The sequence below is a fragment of the Sturnira hondurensis genome, unplaced genomic scaffold (genome assembly GCF_014824575.4).
Source record: "Sturnira hondurensis isolate 20B ecotype Veracruz unplaced genomic scaffold, ASM1482457v3 Scaffold0016663, whole genome shotgun sequence".
Taxonomy (NCBI): domain Eukaryota; kingdom Metazoa; phylum Chordata; class Mammalia; order Chiroptera; family Phyllostomidae; genus Sturnira; species Sturnira hondurensis.
The window spans coordinates 12564746-12580469 of record NW_028089294.1 but is presented as its reverse complement, the minus strand read 5'-3'; the positions used below and the strand labels follow the sequence as shown (position 1 = coordinate 12580469).

The 15724-nt window shown below is 49.9% G+C and overlaps 1 protein-coding gene across 1 annotated transcript in view; it reads right to left on the bottom strand.

Moving 5' to 3' along the window:
• Window positions 1-4327: 4327 nt before the first annotated feature.
• CAPN13 (calpain 13) overlaps window positions 4328-15724 on the bottom strand; it is a 71452-nt gene continuing 60055 nt past the window's right edge. Inside the window, exons 20-23 of the mRNA XM_037066826.1 lie at window positions 15148-15276; window positions 13509-13564; window positions 12892-12949; window positions 4328-4776 (exon numbers count right to left, since the gene is read on the bottom strand). Coding sequence (XP_036922721.1) covers window positions 12923-12949; window positions 13509-13564; window positions 15148-15276 — 212 coding nt within the window. The 3' untranslated portion in view covers window positions 4328-4776; window positions 12892-12922. The remainder of the gene's footprint in view (window positions 4777-12891; window positions 12950-13508; window positions 13565-15147; window positions 15277-15724) is intronic.

Here is a 15724-nt window from a genome sequence, read left to right as displayed (position 1 = left end):
GGCTCCAGAGTCCTGGCCGAAGCTCCACGCACTTCACCGCGCTCCCCACCTCTGCACTCCCCACGTCAGTCATTCATCCTCCTAACACGGGTTGAGCACTGACTATACGCTATTTTCTTTTCGTTGCAGCCATACACAATTGGAAACACTTAAAATGTAAGATGACAGGGCCCATCATCGACCAAGTCAGGGTGGCACAGCTTGGGGTTGGTTTCTTTCCTCTTGGTCCAGGGTATTTGCCAGCATTATCCACTCTTGGCGCTAAACAGCAGAAATACGACCAGAACTCAGGCAGAGAGGGAGTCAGACAGGTGACGGGCAATTCCCAGAGGTGGCAGCTCAGATGGTGCGTGCCCCGCGGGGCTGGCTGCAGGTTCCTGTCTCTGGGCCCATCCTGGATACTGGATGGGGAAGAATCATAAAAGATTCTTCATGAAGCAGGTGGATACTCCGAAGCTGCAACAACTGTGACCACCAGAGGGCGGTGTTTTACGACATCCTTCCTGGTCAAAGGGGCTATATTCCTGGCAGTAAAGAAAGTACATCTTTTAAGAACGGGGGTGGGGGGGTGGTGGTGGTGGTGTTTAAGATAACAGTCTAAGTGTGGAAAAGAAAAAGATCTATCAGTCTGGACTTGAAATTGATTTCTCAAAGGCAGTCGTTTCATTGCCTCACCCACCTCTCTCTCTCTCTCTCTTTCTCACTCCAACAGCTACAGAGTTGACATAGCTGTAAACTTGGAGAATTATGTCTTTATATCCCAGCTCCTTTCACAGGGCCCTTCTCTCCCGGCCCAGAGCTGTTTTTAACCTTAGAAACTCTCTCGAGGCATCTGGTAGTCTCAGCAAGAACCACAGAGTCTGGTTAGAGACACCCCAGCCTATGCAGCCTCCAGCCTGTCCACCTCCCCGTAACGTAGGGCCCGGGGCCTCTCCTGCAGCTGTCTTCCCAGATACAGCCATCACCTGGCTTGCAGCAGCGCCACGCTGCTGCTGTGCTCATTATTGACCATTCTGCTGGGATATTAAGCACTTTCGGCTCGACCAGGGGATGGTTAATCAACCACCTTGTCAGAGTGATGGATTCTTCTAGGAATATTGCTTAATTAGCTTGTTTAGAGGTAAGAACCAATGAGGACATCAGTTTTCTGGGAGCTGGAAGGAAGCGGGGGAGGGAGGCAGGAGCACGTGGGAAGAGATCTTGAAGATGTTCCAGGCAGCGTTGTGGCTGGGGGTGGGGCAGGTGGGAGACCTCTGACCCTAGGCAGGCCTAGAGTTTGAATTCATTAGGCATTCGGTCCACCACTGCCCAGGGTGCTGCAGCCCAGAGCATCTCCACAGTTCAGGGAAGTTGCAAAAGCAGTGTGATTCCTGAAATGTCACCCAAGGGCTACAGGCGCTACGTGAAGAACTTTAAAAATGCAGACGCCTAGGCCTGGCGGCAGACTTTCTGGGTCAGACTCTCTGAAGCTTGTTGGCAATGCTGATCGAGGCTAATTTTTAGGCGCAGTGAAGCCTGAGGATCACAGCCACAGCTCCGATTGGTGTTGTACAAGTGGACATTTCCACGGGTGGCGGGTTTCAGGTGACCGGACTCTGTGGCCAGCACGGCCATCAGCCTTCTCAAACCCCGGCCTTCTCCCTCCTGCCTCAACCTGCTGATTTCTGTCTTGTCCCCTGGTTTCTGTCGCTCCCACCTTATTTCATCGTCTACCTTGCTCCCTACCTCGTCTGTCTGCCCACAGCTCTTCATCTTCACCCGCTTGTCTTCCCTCCTCTCCATTTTCCTCTTTCCTCTGTGCTGACTCTTATCTGTTGTCACTGGGTACCTGTACACCCCCTTCTACCCTCTCTCCTGTCTGTCAGGGGCTGGTAGCCTGAGAACTACCATGCCAGAGGAGTTTTAGGTACATTTTAAGTCCCACCAGAGATACACATATGTGGCCTTTGCAAAGCCAAAGAGAGGCAGTGCCGTGTACCACACCCCCAGCAGGTGGGCAGACACGGCTGCTGCTGGCAGTTCCCTGCAGTTCCCTGCACTGTCTGGCTGGGGTGGTGGCAGCCTCAGCTCCTTGGGGCTAAAAGCTAGTGGTGCACCTGGGAGTTAGTGGTCACTTCTCTGGCCTTTGTTCCCCAGCCAATCCAATAGCTCTGTAAGCAGCTCAAACCCTGGGGTAAATGCCTGTCTGGGAAAATCTTTCATTGTTTCATCTTCCTGCCTGACATGCTGCATCCTTCCCTCCCACTTCCTTTCTTCTATTCCACCCTCTCTCCCTCTTCCTACGCCCAACCCCGAATCCATCCATCCACCCATCAGGCCCCCATCATCCATCCACCATCAACCATCCATCAATGTTTAGTTCTGGTTAAATTCTGTTATCCCCACTTTTAATTTAAAACAAAGGTACGTTGAACATTTTATGTTGAAAACCACCCATTAAACTGAGTTGCCTCTGTACATTCTGTCCTAGGAGGTCAGGGCCCTCAGTGGAGCAGAGGGGCTTGGGGGGAAAGTGGGGGGAAGGGAGCACACAGGCACAACACACCCTCTACGGACTGAGGGAAATCCTGCCTCTGTGCCCCTGGGCCCGGAGGTACCAAGAACCATGTCAGGCAAAGGGCCCACTTTTGTTCCAGGGAGAAGCAAAACAGGTTGCCCCCAAACCGCACTGTGCACACAGAGCTGCTTCCTGGGGCTCGGCATCCCAGGCGCATGCGTGCGTGAGTGTATGCGTATGCGGAGTGTGCGTGATACTTTCAGATGTTCACCTGGTCCAGGGAGCCCTCAGCTCTGGGGAAGCGGACTGCCCCCACCTCGGGCCAGCCTAACATCCAGTCTCCGCAGAGGCCATAGTCACCAAGTCAAGGGGCTTGGGATTCAGTCCACCACCTGCCACTTCTAATGGGGTAGGCACGTCTGCTCTGGGCCTTGAGGATCTCATCTGTAAAATGGCGAGGAGAGCGCTCCTTGAGGGCCTCCACCCCTCCCCTTGCCCTTATTTCCAGAGATGATGCAATCTACTCCAGGAGCCACAGGTAGGAGCCTGGAGGGGCCGGGATGGGGGCCTGAGGTGTCAACCCTGCTTGGACGGCCTCTTGGGGCCTCTGCTGAAGGGTGTGGGGATCTCTGAGAAGGTACAGCCTAGGATGAGCTAGAAGGTCAGTCCTGTGCAGGGGCTGAGGATTCCTGCCTCCTCTCCTAGCGGAGGATAGAGACGAGGACCACCCTAGCCCCAGCCCCTCTGCCACCACCACGCAGAGTGTCCCTGCATTCTCTGGCCCCAGTGCAGTTGTGAGACAGACAGCTTTTCGAATCATTGAGCAACCACCGCATTTGTATCCTGTTCCTTTAAGGAGAAAATCAAGTGCTGGTCCCTGAGCTCAGCCCCGTGAGGCAGGACACTACTCTGCAGACACCCATCCAGCCGGCAGAGAGGGGTCACGGTCACCTCCCGGGTGCTCACTGCTGACCTGGGTCTGTAACATTCTGCCCTTCTTGTCCCCGAGGCACAAGCAGGCCGGGCTGACACACGGTTGGGGCAGCAAAGTGTGCAGGTGTGTTGGACTTCCTACCCGGACATTCAGGTGAGGGTCGTCTCCAAGTCCTGCCCAAAACGGCTCACTCGTTCTTCTGGGTTCCCTTCTCCCAGCCGAGACAAAGTCAACCCGTCAGTATCAGTGTTTTGTGTGTGGAGACTCTCGTGTAACAGAGGCGTGGGACAGCTCAGCTCAGAGCCCCAGGCCCTCCAGTTCTGTCACCTCCCAACTCCGTGCTGATGGCCACAGCCCTTCTGGCTGACCCAGCATGGGGCCAGCAGGCAAAGAGACCTGGCTTTGCTGTGTGTCTGAGGCTGCTACGCTGCAGAAGTGACTGTGACACTTGGCCACTGTCCCTGTGGCATGTAGACTTGTGAGCTGCGTGTTTGTCCCTGGTACAAGACTATGTCCATCCCCTTCTGAAGGCTGACCTTGCCCCTGAGCGTGGGGTCTGCACAATGGCGCCCCCTGCCTTCTGATGGTGTCTGGTCAACAAGGTCACACTCCAGAAAGCCCCCAGTGTCCTGTCCTTTGGACACAGAGATCGCAGGATTCTCGGCCCCTCCCCCACTTGGGAGCTGCTTCCAGGAAGGAGTTCCATAACCACAGGTTCTCCTGAGTGGGGTCTGGCGCGGTCACCGGCCAGAACCTCTTCTGTGCTCTAGTGGGCTATGATCTTTGGAGGGCCACGATGACAGTTTGATGGATGAGGGGGAAGGAGGCGCCTGCCTTGCTGGCCGGATTTCTCCTCCCCCAGATATATTTTTCATCAAGAACTAAGAGTCTACGTGTCATGAAGTCCAAGACCTTTACAGGAACCAGGTTTTATTTTGCTGTCTGGCTGTGAAACAATTGGGATTCAGACACGGGAGAGCATGGTTACCCCCCACACACCCAATGGGCTGTTCCCGGGTCACCCCAGCACCATGTGGTGGGCAGATGGGCTCACTCTGGCTTTTCCAAGGACTGGTGGGAGGGACTCCTCCTTCCCACAGGGGAACAAACATCGTCTGCTTCATTTTCCAGGAGATTCCAGGCTGGTGTCCCAAAGCTCCCAGGGGACCTGCTCTGTGACCTCAGGATTACTGGAGCCTGACCCTGTTGAGGACCCTGCCCAGGCTCCTGGAAGGTGGCTGTGACTACATTTCCAGCAGGATAAACGTCACTGGCATCACAATCATGAGCGAGCACAGCCCGCTGGGATGAGAGCAGGTTGTTGACCAATCGCTGGGAGCTTGTCCTAGAGAAAGACACAGATGCTCAGACACGGAAGGCCCAGGGAGCGTGCAGGGGCGTCTCCTTCCTTTGAGTGACCATGGAGGCCCAGCCCCCTTCCTGGGAAGACTGTTCAGGTCCCAGACTGCAGGTGGAGCACAGGTACCACCTGTTGGCAAGCCTGGCCAGCCCCACTGTGCCCGTGGCTCCCTGAGGGATGCAAATGTCTCCACCGTTTCATTCTTCAAAATTCCTTGGGGGCACCTTCCCACCTACTCTGCCCTGTGTGGGTGCAGACCGCAGCCTACTGAGCACCCGAGCACCCACAGTGAAGTGCAGGGGAAGTTGCTGGGCAGGTGTTGCTCTCACCCCCTGCCCCAGCCTGGTTGGAAGGACGGAGTGCAGAGGCCGCTGTGACGCCAGCTCTGTGCTCCGTTCCCGCTGAGCCCTGATCTGCTGGCCGTGGACCCTGCCGGGGAGTGGCCTGTGTCACATGTGCCTTTCTTGGATGAAATGACATTCTTGGAGAAACATTTTTTTCCTCACAACCATAACCAGTCAACTTTCCTGCCCCCGTGGGGAAGCAGCCCTGACTCTTCTCTCTCACTCCTCTGCTCTTGAGATTTGCTCGTTTGCTGATTTTTTTTGCAAAAATCCAGCCCAAGTACGTCAGTTAAAAATTCAACTAGCGTCACAAGGTGAAGGAAAAACGGTGGTCCTCTGTTCCATTCCTGCCCTAAATTCCTCTCCCGCAAACTTTCCCTGCTGAGGCCGACCCCACATTTCTCAATACTGTGCTTGCGTGGTTAACTCTTGGCTGGTGAGTGTGAAATGCTTATGAACTTGTGATGGAAGGTGAGGCCGGGATGCTCCCAACCTCCTTCATATTCTTTGCTCTCTATATTGTCTTATAGATTTATGTCACATTTTTTGTTGAATCAATATTCAATTGTTATTTTATTACAATTATGTTCACTGCTGAGTGGAGAAAAACTCTAGGACCACACTTCCTTTCTTCTGTCATTCTCTGTTCTTCCAGGAATTGATCATGACCTTGGTGAAAAAGCCTGCTCAGTTTATGTCCTTACCCTAGTCCTTCTTCCAAACTCTCCAGCGGAATTTCAAAACCCTTCTGAACACCATTTTCCCCACAATACAGCGATCAGATAAGCTGCTGGTCCCTTTCTCTCGGGTCACTTTTCCTGCCCCCGCAGCGCCTCCTGTGCCCTCCTTCCGCCGCACAGCCCTGCCCCTTGCACAGCTCGACCTCTCTTGCCTGGATTGCAGCTTGCCCCTCTGAGGGTTGTGTCCACGCCAGTTCCCTAGTTGGATACATTCCTATCTAAGACCCAGCTCTGGGAGGCGGGGCACCTCGGATTTGAGCTGGGCCTGGCCATCCACAGGTATTGTTTGCCTAAGGAGGTCAGGCGTTTTCCCATCACCAGAGGCAAATACAGACTCCCCACTCTCGAGAAGAATTTCTCTGTCCTCAAGGATGAAGACATGGGTTTATTAGGATGGACGCAAACCCACTCTGCTGGGGCTGTGGTTGGCTTCTTGGTTCACCAGCAGGATCAGGGTGACCTTGATCCTGCCTTTCACCCTCATGCAGAGTAGGAGAAGCCGGCCTATTGCCCCGGACACTTTATTTCTGTGTAGTGGGAAACTGTTACCCACACCGACTTTGTTAGAATAAGACGCTTTACCGCCACACTGACGGCAGAGCAGCATGAGTGTGGGTGACATTAGCCAGCCAGACTCGCAGGAGGCCGTGACTTGCTTGCAGTGCGTCAGAGCTCTAGACTGAAATCAGTTAAAATCAACACGGTCTGAAACGTTCCAGGACCATGTCTCAAAGCACTATTTTCATTTTTTAGTGTATGAACATGATATCCTTTAAGAGTTTTAACACACACATTGCCCACGATATGACAATGGAGGTGCATGGTTTGCTAAAAAGAAACAGATAAGATTGTCTGGCTGCACATTTCTTTCTCCCAGTTTACTGTGGCAGAGGCAAGCAGAGGGTTGGAGGTGAGAGGAGCAGAAGTGCGCTTACAGCGGCGGGACGCCACCGCTTGCCTGGGGAGTCCCAGAGCAGACAGAAGCTCGCTATGGTTCATAGGGAATGACCTGGAAGGAAGGTAGAGCGGTGAGGGGCTCCAGCCACGCTGGCCTCTGGGCAGAAGCTTGCATAGCTCATCGGACAAGGCCTCCACATGTGCCAGTGGCTGCTTCACTGCACAGAGGACCACGTGAGTGAGGGGAGGAAACCTCCTCTGGACCGAATGCTGGCCAGCAGTGAAAAGTCTCTCTGCAAACCTGGGTGTGATGAAAATCCTGCAATGCTGACTTTGTAGCAGCAAAGTAAGGGACTATTGGACGGAGGTAAAATGTGCCCTGGACTTAGGAAAGCAGATTTCAAAGGGGCAAGAAGATCCATAGGTCAGATAATAGCCTTTATAAAAGAATATTGATGGTGGTGTATTTGAAATGATAAGATAATGTTAACCGTCTGCTCTCCAGGAATCCCAATGGGGAAGAAAATAGAGAAAGAGCTGAAATATCAGGAAGACTTATGGGCTTAAGACGCTATTTACAAAAATTGGGATGAGAGCAAAACAAAGATGCAAATCTGAGGGGACATTTTTGTTCAGTCATTTGGGAAATCGTTCCTGAGTGGTTTCTCTGTGTCAGGCACTTGGCTACATGCTAACGAGATAGCAACCATAAGACCTACCTGGGCTCACAGTGTGGCAGGGAATAGAGGCATCGGCAAGTAATCAAAAGTATGTTGGCTCAGCAGACTATAAACCGGGGGGACCTCTCTTAACTTGACTAATGGTATCTACAAAACCCCCAAAGCTAACATCATACTTCTTGGTGGAAGACTTGGGTATCTTCTCCCAAGATAAGGAACAAACGAACGCCTACCTTCTCCACCTCTATTCAGCATCGTACCAGAAGCTTTAGCCAGGACATTAGACAAGAAAAATAAGTAAATGCCATCGAGATTGGAATGAAAGAAATAAAACTCTCCATTTGCAGATGACATAATTTTGGATATACAAAACCCTAAGGAATCCCCTGAAAATTATTAGAACTAAAAAATAAGTTCAACAAGGTGGCTGAATATAAGATCAATATACATCCATCAATTTTATTTATAATAGCATCATAAAGAACGCAATACTTAGGAATAAATTTAACAAACAAACAAACAAACAAAAAGCACAGGACTTCTAAACCATAAACAACAAAATATTTTTGAAAGAAATGAAAGGAGATCTTAAAGAACCCCAGAAAGACACCTCAGGTTCATGGACCAGAAAACCATACGTTGCCTATGGTGAGGATAGCAATACCCCTGATCTGCAAGAAACTTAAAAGCCAACTGAAACATGGGAGAAAATGTTTGCAGTCACATACATGACTACGGGATTCCTACTAGAATACTTTAAACTGTAAAGTGGGTTTACAGTTTAAAATAATATGGTAATAAATAATGATACAAGAATAAACTCACTGTTTCATGTACTCACAACCACAAACCTACTTTTGCCCACCCTGTATGTATGTCTTAAAACTCAGTAACAAGAAGACAAATAACCCATTTGCAAATGGACAAATGATTTAAATAGATATTGCTTTAAGGAAGTTATATTAATGGCCCCCCCCACCCAAAAAAAAAACCACCAAAAAGATACTTAACACCACAAGCCTCCAGGGAACTGCAAATTACAACCACAGTAAGATACCACTTCCCGCCCTCCTGCATGGCTACGGGAAAAGAGACAGATAACAACAAGTGCTGGCGAGGAGTTGGGGCTCTCGCTCACTGTTGAGGGGAGTGTGCCAAGGTGCAGCTGCTTTGGGAAACAGTCGGCAGTTCCTCAACGTGTTCCACGCAGAGTTACCGCATGACCCAGAAGTTCTGCTCCTATCCATCCGAACACAAGGGGAACTTGCATCTATGCAAAAACTGGTCCACAGACATTCCCAGCAGGATTATCCTCAACAGGCAGAAAAGCAGAGACAACCTAAATGTCTATCAGATTATGAATGGATGAATAAAATATGGTATATTGACAAAATCAAATACTATTGGGCACTAAAAAGAAGTGATGTCTTGGTACACGCTACCACATGGATAAACTGTGCAAATGTCATGCTAAGTAAGAGAAGTCACTCACAATAGGCCACATGTTATATGATTCCAATTATGTACAATGTCAAGATTAGGCAAATCTATAGATTGAGAAAGTACCATAGAGGTTGCCTAGGACTAGTGGGGTCAGGCAGGATTAAGAAGTGACTGCTGATGGGCATGGGGTTTCTTTTTGTGGTGATGAAAAATATTCTAAAATTACATAGTGGTGATGGTTGCATAGCTCTGTGACTGTATTGAAAAGCACTGAACTCTCTACCTTAAATGGGTAGACTGTATGGTGTGTGAATTAAATCTTGATAAAGCTCCAAAAAAAGAACGGAGTTGGCAACAACAATAAAACACATTCTGAATGTTATGATTGGGAAAGTGTGATATGTGAGCAAATAGTATGGGAACCCAACAGGGCTAAGACAGGAATGTTCAGGATTAGGTAACTAACCCCAGAGCTGAGCAGACATTAAGGGCAAAGGACGTGAAGTTGGGAAAAGAATAAAACATTGAAGGAAATAAAGGTAATGCTGAAGGGGTGGGAGTAGAGCACAAGAAGGGGGAGAGAGACCAGGTGTGGTTAGTTAGATGGGCAGGGACAAGACAGTGCAGACCATGTTCACGACTTCATACTCTTCCTGAGTATCAATAGGAAGACACTGAAGGATTTTAACCTGGGGAGTGCAGGGATCACACCTAAATATTTAAAAGGGTGCTCAGACCTCAGGGAATTGACTTCAGGGATACAGATGGACATAGAAGAATCAGATAGGGAGCCAATGCAAAAGTCTGAGAAATCCAAATTGAAGTAATTCTAGGAGACCATGGGAGGTAAAGATGCGGAGACAATTAGCTCTTGATGAAGTTTTGCTGTAAAGGGAGGAGAGAGATGGAGTTGTAAGTGGAAGGGAATGTGAGACGGAGGAGATTTGAAAGGCAAGCACGTTTGTATGGGAGTTAGAAGACTCCAGAAGAGAGAGGTTTAGTATTCAGAAGCCAGAGAGGAGAGAATTCATTCAATCAAGCCCTTGCGAAGGTGGGAAGCAATTAGATCCAAGACCTCCACAGAGGGATATGCCCTCTAACATAACAGGAGGAAGCTGGGAGATGATTACAGATGAAAGTGGGATTGTAGATTTGGGAGTAGAAGTTACTCATCCTCCTGCCTCCAGTTCTGCAAAGCAACCCGTGAGCCACGAGTGAGTGGCTGGGCTTCAGTAACGTGATGCAGAGGGTGGTGATTAATGAGGAAGTCGGGGGGGGCACTCAAGGATGATGACAGGCATCACTGAAAGTGACTGAAACACATAAAACCATGCAGTTGGAGTACACTTCCTTCTGAGATAAGCTGGAGGAACAGAAAGTGGGGAAAATTACTAAAGAGGAAATTGAGACCCTTTGTAGGAGGAAGGATAAGGGGAGTCCAGCTATATCAAAAGTTCAAGCTTTAGGTCCAATATGCAAAATGAGCTTAAAGATACAATTGAAGAATCAATCCTGATATTGGAAGCCATGCAGACTGACATAGCAATCAGGCAGATTGGAAATTGGAAAGCATCAAATGTTCTATTTTTAAAAAAGGAATGAGAGGGGAATTCAAGAAAATATAGTTGAATTTAATTAACTGGAATCTCTGCAATGTTTGTTAACTTGTGTTCATTAGGAGGCACTGTGTGTTCATCAGGAAATATTTATGCTAAAATATTATTTCTTTATGGAGACAGAGCCTGTGTCTTGATTCCTAGGTACATGATGGGGAGATTAAATAAATGCTATTTATGAAAACAACAGGAGCCCAGAATGCGTTGATCACAGGACTGCTCACTGGAGAACTGCCCGCTCCCATGGGACATTGGCATGTAGTGAATGGTCACCAATAGGTCCCAGATGAGCGCCACCAGGGATAACTATGGAAGAGAAGCTGTGGGTCAGGCAGCAAAGCTATCCTCCAGTATTTAAAGGTGGCCTGTTCAGTCTTTTTGTCTACAGTGATCCAGAGAGTAAATTGTTGCCTGTCGAGAAAGGATACCTAACACTGGAAGATGTCCAACAATGGGGGCACAAAATATTGAGCTCCCCAGCGCCGGAAGCTTCTAGCAGACTCTGCAGGGGCTTCTGCTACAGTAGGGTGGGGCGTGGACTATGTATCTGTTACAGTCTCTTCCCTGAAAGTAAATAGGAAAAAAGGTTACTTGAGCATTAATTCTTCAGCAAGCTCATGCTAGAGGATTAGATGTTGATGCCTACAGATGTCGGTGATGTGTCTGAAGCTACACAGTGGGGCAACGGAGGATCTGGGGCCGGACCCAGCTTTTGGTTCCCCAAGGTCTGGTCATTTTGGTTGCTCCACGCATTCCCCTTTCCTGCGATTCGTGATTGCCTTTCCACTTTAGAACTCCAATGAAGAATTCTAGAACGAAACTGGAGCCCCATTTTACACCACACTCAAAAATCAACTCAAAATAGATTAAAGACTTGAACAGAAGTGCTTACCATAAAACTCCTAGAAGAAAATAAGTATATGGGGTAATCTCCTTGACATTGGTCTTGACCATGAGGATTTGACCCCAAAAGCAAAAGCAGTGAAAGGAAAAATAAACAAGTGAGGCTACATAACACTAAAAAGTTTCTGCCCAGGCGAAAGAAATCAACAAAATGAAAAGACAACCTAGTGATGGGAGAAAATACTTACAAATCATATATCCTGATAAGGGTTTAATACCCCAAATATACAAAGAATTCTTACAACTGAATAGAAAAAACAATCTAATTTAAACATGGGCATAAAATCTGAATAGATTTTTTCCCCAAAGGAGACATACAGATGCCAATGGGTCCATGAAAAGTTGCTCAACGTCACTAATCATCAGGGAAATGCAAATCAAAACCACAATAAGCTAATCACCGCACACCCGTTAGAATGGCTGTTACCAAAAAGACAAGCGAGGACACTGTGGGCAATGTGGGGAAGAGGGAACCGTGGTGCACAGTTGGTGCAGCCACTGTGGGAAGCAGTGTGGAGATTCCTCAAAAAGTTAGACAATGCGATGGAACTCTCGTATGATTCCACAATTCTACTTCTGGGTATTTATCGGAAGGAAAGAAAAACAATAACTTGAAAAGGCATCCACACCCCTGTATTCACTGCAGCATCACCCACACTGGATAGCCAAGGTGGGAACACACTCTGATGAGTGGGTAAAGGAAATGTGGTGCATAGGTGCAATGGAATATTACCGAGCTACACAAGAGAAGGCAGTCCTGCCATCTGTGATGTCAGGGATGGACCTGGAGAACATCATGCTAAGAAAAATAAGTCAGATAGAGAAAGACAAATGCCACACGATTTCACTTATATGTGGAAGCTACCCCTCAACCCCAACAAAAGAAAACCGAACTCACAGATACAGAGGTGAGGGTTGCGGGGTGGGCAAAACAGGTCAAAGGGTACAACCTTCTGGTTCCAGGACAAGTGAGTCCTGGGGTATTACTTGGTGACCGTGGTGGACAACACTTTATTGCACAGTTGAAAGTTGCTAAGAGAGGAAGTTGTACAAGTTTCCATCATAAGAAAAACTTTGAACTCTGTGTGGTGACAGATGCTAACAAACCCTATTGTGGCGATCATTTTCCCATAGATACATAGATCGAATCATTGTCACATATCTGAAACCAACACAATGTTAAATATTAATTAGATCTCCATAAGAAAGAAATTGATTCTAAAAGCAGAATTCTAAATCCCTCACTCATGACTTTCAGGCCACTCTCTTTCAGGAATGCCCACCGCTCCCCATGGCTTGGATGGAATCTGCAGCATTGGCCTTAGAACTCAGGGTCCCCCTAAGGTGCTCAGCCTTGGCTCACACACAGAAGAGCTCTGGAACCCCGTGGGAGACTGCTCCCGGGGAGAGAATCTTGTGTGCCGGTGAAGGGAATTGTCCCCCAGGAAGGAATGATGGTCAATCGGCCATGTCCTACCTGGCCTCTGGGGTCTGCTTCACTCCCCACTTCAGTTGTACATAACCAGGCTCATCCACTACGAAATAAACATTATCATTACAATCAGTCTTTAAACACGTTAGCGTCACACAGATCAGGGCGAATGGCACCCTCCTCCCTTGAAAGACCTCAGTTTGGTCTCATCACCCCTTTCTGGCTAATTCCAGCCCAAGCGGGAGATCCAGCCCCCTGTCACAGTGTATCTTCGGCTGCTCCCTGAACAGCCAGGCAGTGGGAGAGCAGAGGTTGACCAGTTGGCTGGGCCAGGAGGCTCTTCTAAAACTCAATGGGAGTAAGTTTAACGTACAGTGAGCTCAGCAAGTGTTCTTCGGTTTCCCCCTGGATTTATGACTCCCACATAATCCTCTGCTTTATTAAGCTATTGGAAAAAAAATAAAATCTATCTGCCAAGATTCTAAAGCAGCCTTGGCAGCCAGCAATATATAAAGGCAGTAATTGGAGGCAGGGGGGCTGGCAGCTTGGCTGGCCTGTGACAGGCTGTTCGATATCCTCAGGGAGAAAAATGCCCCCTGGAACCAGAGACACCGAGGAGGCCTGGGGCTGTACCCAGGCTCTGGGAGGGCAAGGCAGCTCACCTCCATTTTCGTCAGGTAGAGTCCTTGTCCGTCCCTGGAGAGGTTCTGGAAAGCCTCTGAGGTAAAGGAGAGGAGTCAGGTGAGGCAGATATAAAAGCAGGTGCCGTGGTTCAACGCAAAAGCCTCCCTCTGCACGGGGTGGGCTCGGCCTTGCACCCGGGGGACCGCTCTGGGCTCACGTCTTCCAAACAGCACCCTGGCAGCTCTGGCCCACACGCCGTCTTCCCCTCTTGGTCTCTCTGTGCTGTGCGTCTCCACACTCGGCCGTGGGGAGGTGTGGGCTTGTCTTAGGAATTATTTCAGGGGCAGCACTGGGGGAACTTCCCTTGTCTGAAAACTCTTTGGAGCAAGGTTTATGCCTCAGGTTCCTGTTTGCCCCCCCAGGGCTCCGTTCTCGCAGTCACAACACGAATCGCTGAGCTCAGAGGTGCCACGAGGCAGGAATGGGGCGAGGATTGGAGCTGAGGCCAGATCCCCCTGCTACCTCGACTGCGGAAGCTCCACCTGGTGCTGTGGGGTTCACATAAGCTCCCCTTATGGCTTGGGGTTCACATAAGATTCCATTTACAACAAGAGGGCGTGCTGCGCAAAAGTCTCAGAACTCTGGCCTGCGCAGCTGAGTTCAGGAAACCCAGGGAAAGACCTCCTGCCCCCAGTGATCTGCTTGTTTGTGCAACTCATCAGTGGAGGTGCAAATCACTCACTGCCTGGCCAAGGAGTAGGTTTAACCTACAAACACAACCTGGAGAGGGACCCAGTGATTTAACCTTGACTCTGGAAAAAGCACTGACTAAAAAGGGGAGGAGAAGATGAGAGACCCGGGATAGGGGAATCAATCTCCTGGGGAGGAAAGGGTACAGAAGGGAGGCCAGGGACACAAGCCAACGACATCAACTACACAGGCTGACATTGGCTCTGTNGCTCTTCCGATCTCTCAGGTTCCTGTTTGCCCCCCGCCCCCCCCCCCGGGCTCTGTTCTCACAGTCACAACACGAATCGCTGAGCTCAGAGGTGCCACGAGGCAGGAATGGGGCGAGGATTGGAGCGGAGGCCAGATCCCCCTGCTACCTCGACTGCAGAAGCTCCACCTGGTGCTGTGGGGTTCACATAAGCTCCCCTTATGGCTTGGGGTTCACATAGGATTCCATTTACAACAAGAGGGCATGCTGTGCAAAAGTCTCAGAACTCTGGCCTGCGCAGCTGAGTTCAGGAAACCCAGGGAAAGACCTCCTGCCCCCAGTGATCTGCTTGTTTGTGCAACTCATCAGTGGAGGTGCAAATCACTCACTGCCTGGCCAAGGAGTAGGTTTAACCTACAAACACAACCTGGAGAGGGACCCAGTGATTTAACCTTGACTCTGGAAAAAGCACTGACTAAAAAGGGGAGGAGAAGATGAGAGACCCGGGATAGGGGAATCAATCTCCTGGGGAGGAAAGGGTACAGAAGGGAGGCCAGGGACACAAGCCAACGACATCAACTACACAGGCTGACATTGGCTCTGTCTCTTGGGGCAATGGCTCCTCGTGCAGGAGTCCGGGCCACCCCTTGCCTGGGCTGGGGCAGGAGTGCATCCCTGGTCCTCTCCTGTGCTCTTGGTCGCTGTGAAGTTCTCCAGGGTGTCCCCCGGGTGACACTTACTTGTCATGGCTTCCAGCCGTATCAGGAAGCAGACCAGGCTGGGGAAGCTGACCCTGCCGGTACTGTCGCTGTACCTGAGGGCCATGAGATCCAGCAGCTCACCGCTGACAGAGATCCCTGCAAGGAAGTCTGGGCCACAGGTGAGCCAGTGAGTGGGGAGGAGGCCAGGAGTGGGTGTGTCCCTGCCTCGAAAGGTCTGGAACCTGAGAACAGGTTCCAGCGGCCTAGTGACTTTCCACTGCCATTTCCCACTCAGCCTCACCCCAGGGCCTGTCTCCTCCTCTGTGGTGTTTTCATGATTCTCTAGTCACCTCTTGCTTGGTTGGTGGCCCGGCTCCAACCACACCATTCTGGAGTTTGGCCAGAGGCCAACTCAAGATACTTAAAACCCTGACATTTTGGGGGACACCTCAGCCTTCAGAATCATCTGATCGCTCCCAGGTGAGATGGGAGCAGCCTCTGTCAGACCTTTCTCTGCTGGTGACCCCGTGGAAACCACCTTCCTCCATCACCCATGGCCACAGGAGAGTCTTATGGGTGGTTCCTGAAGAGGGTGATTCGGTCCTAAACTGGTCAT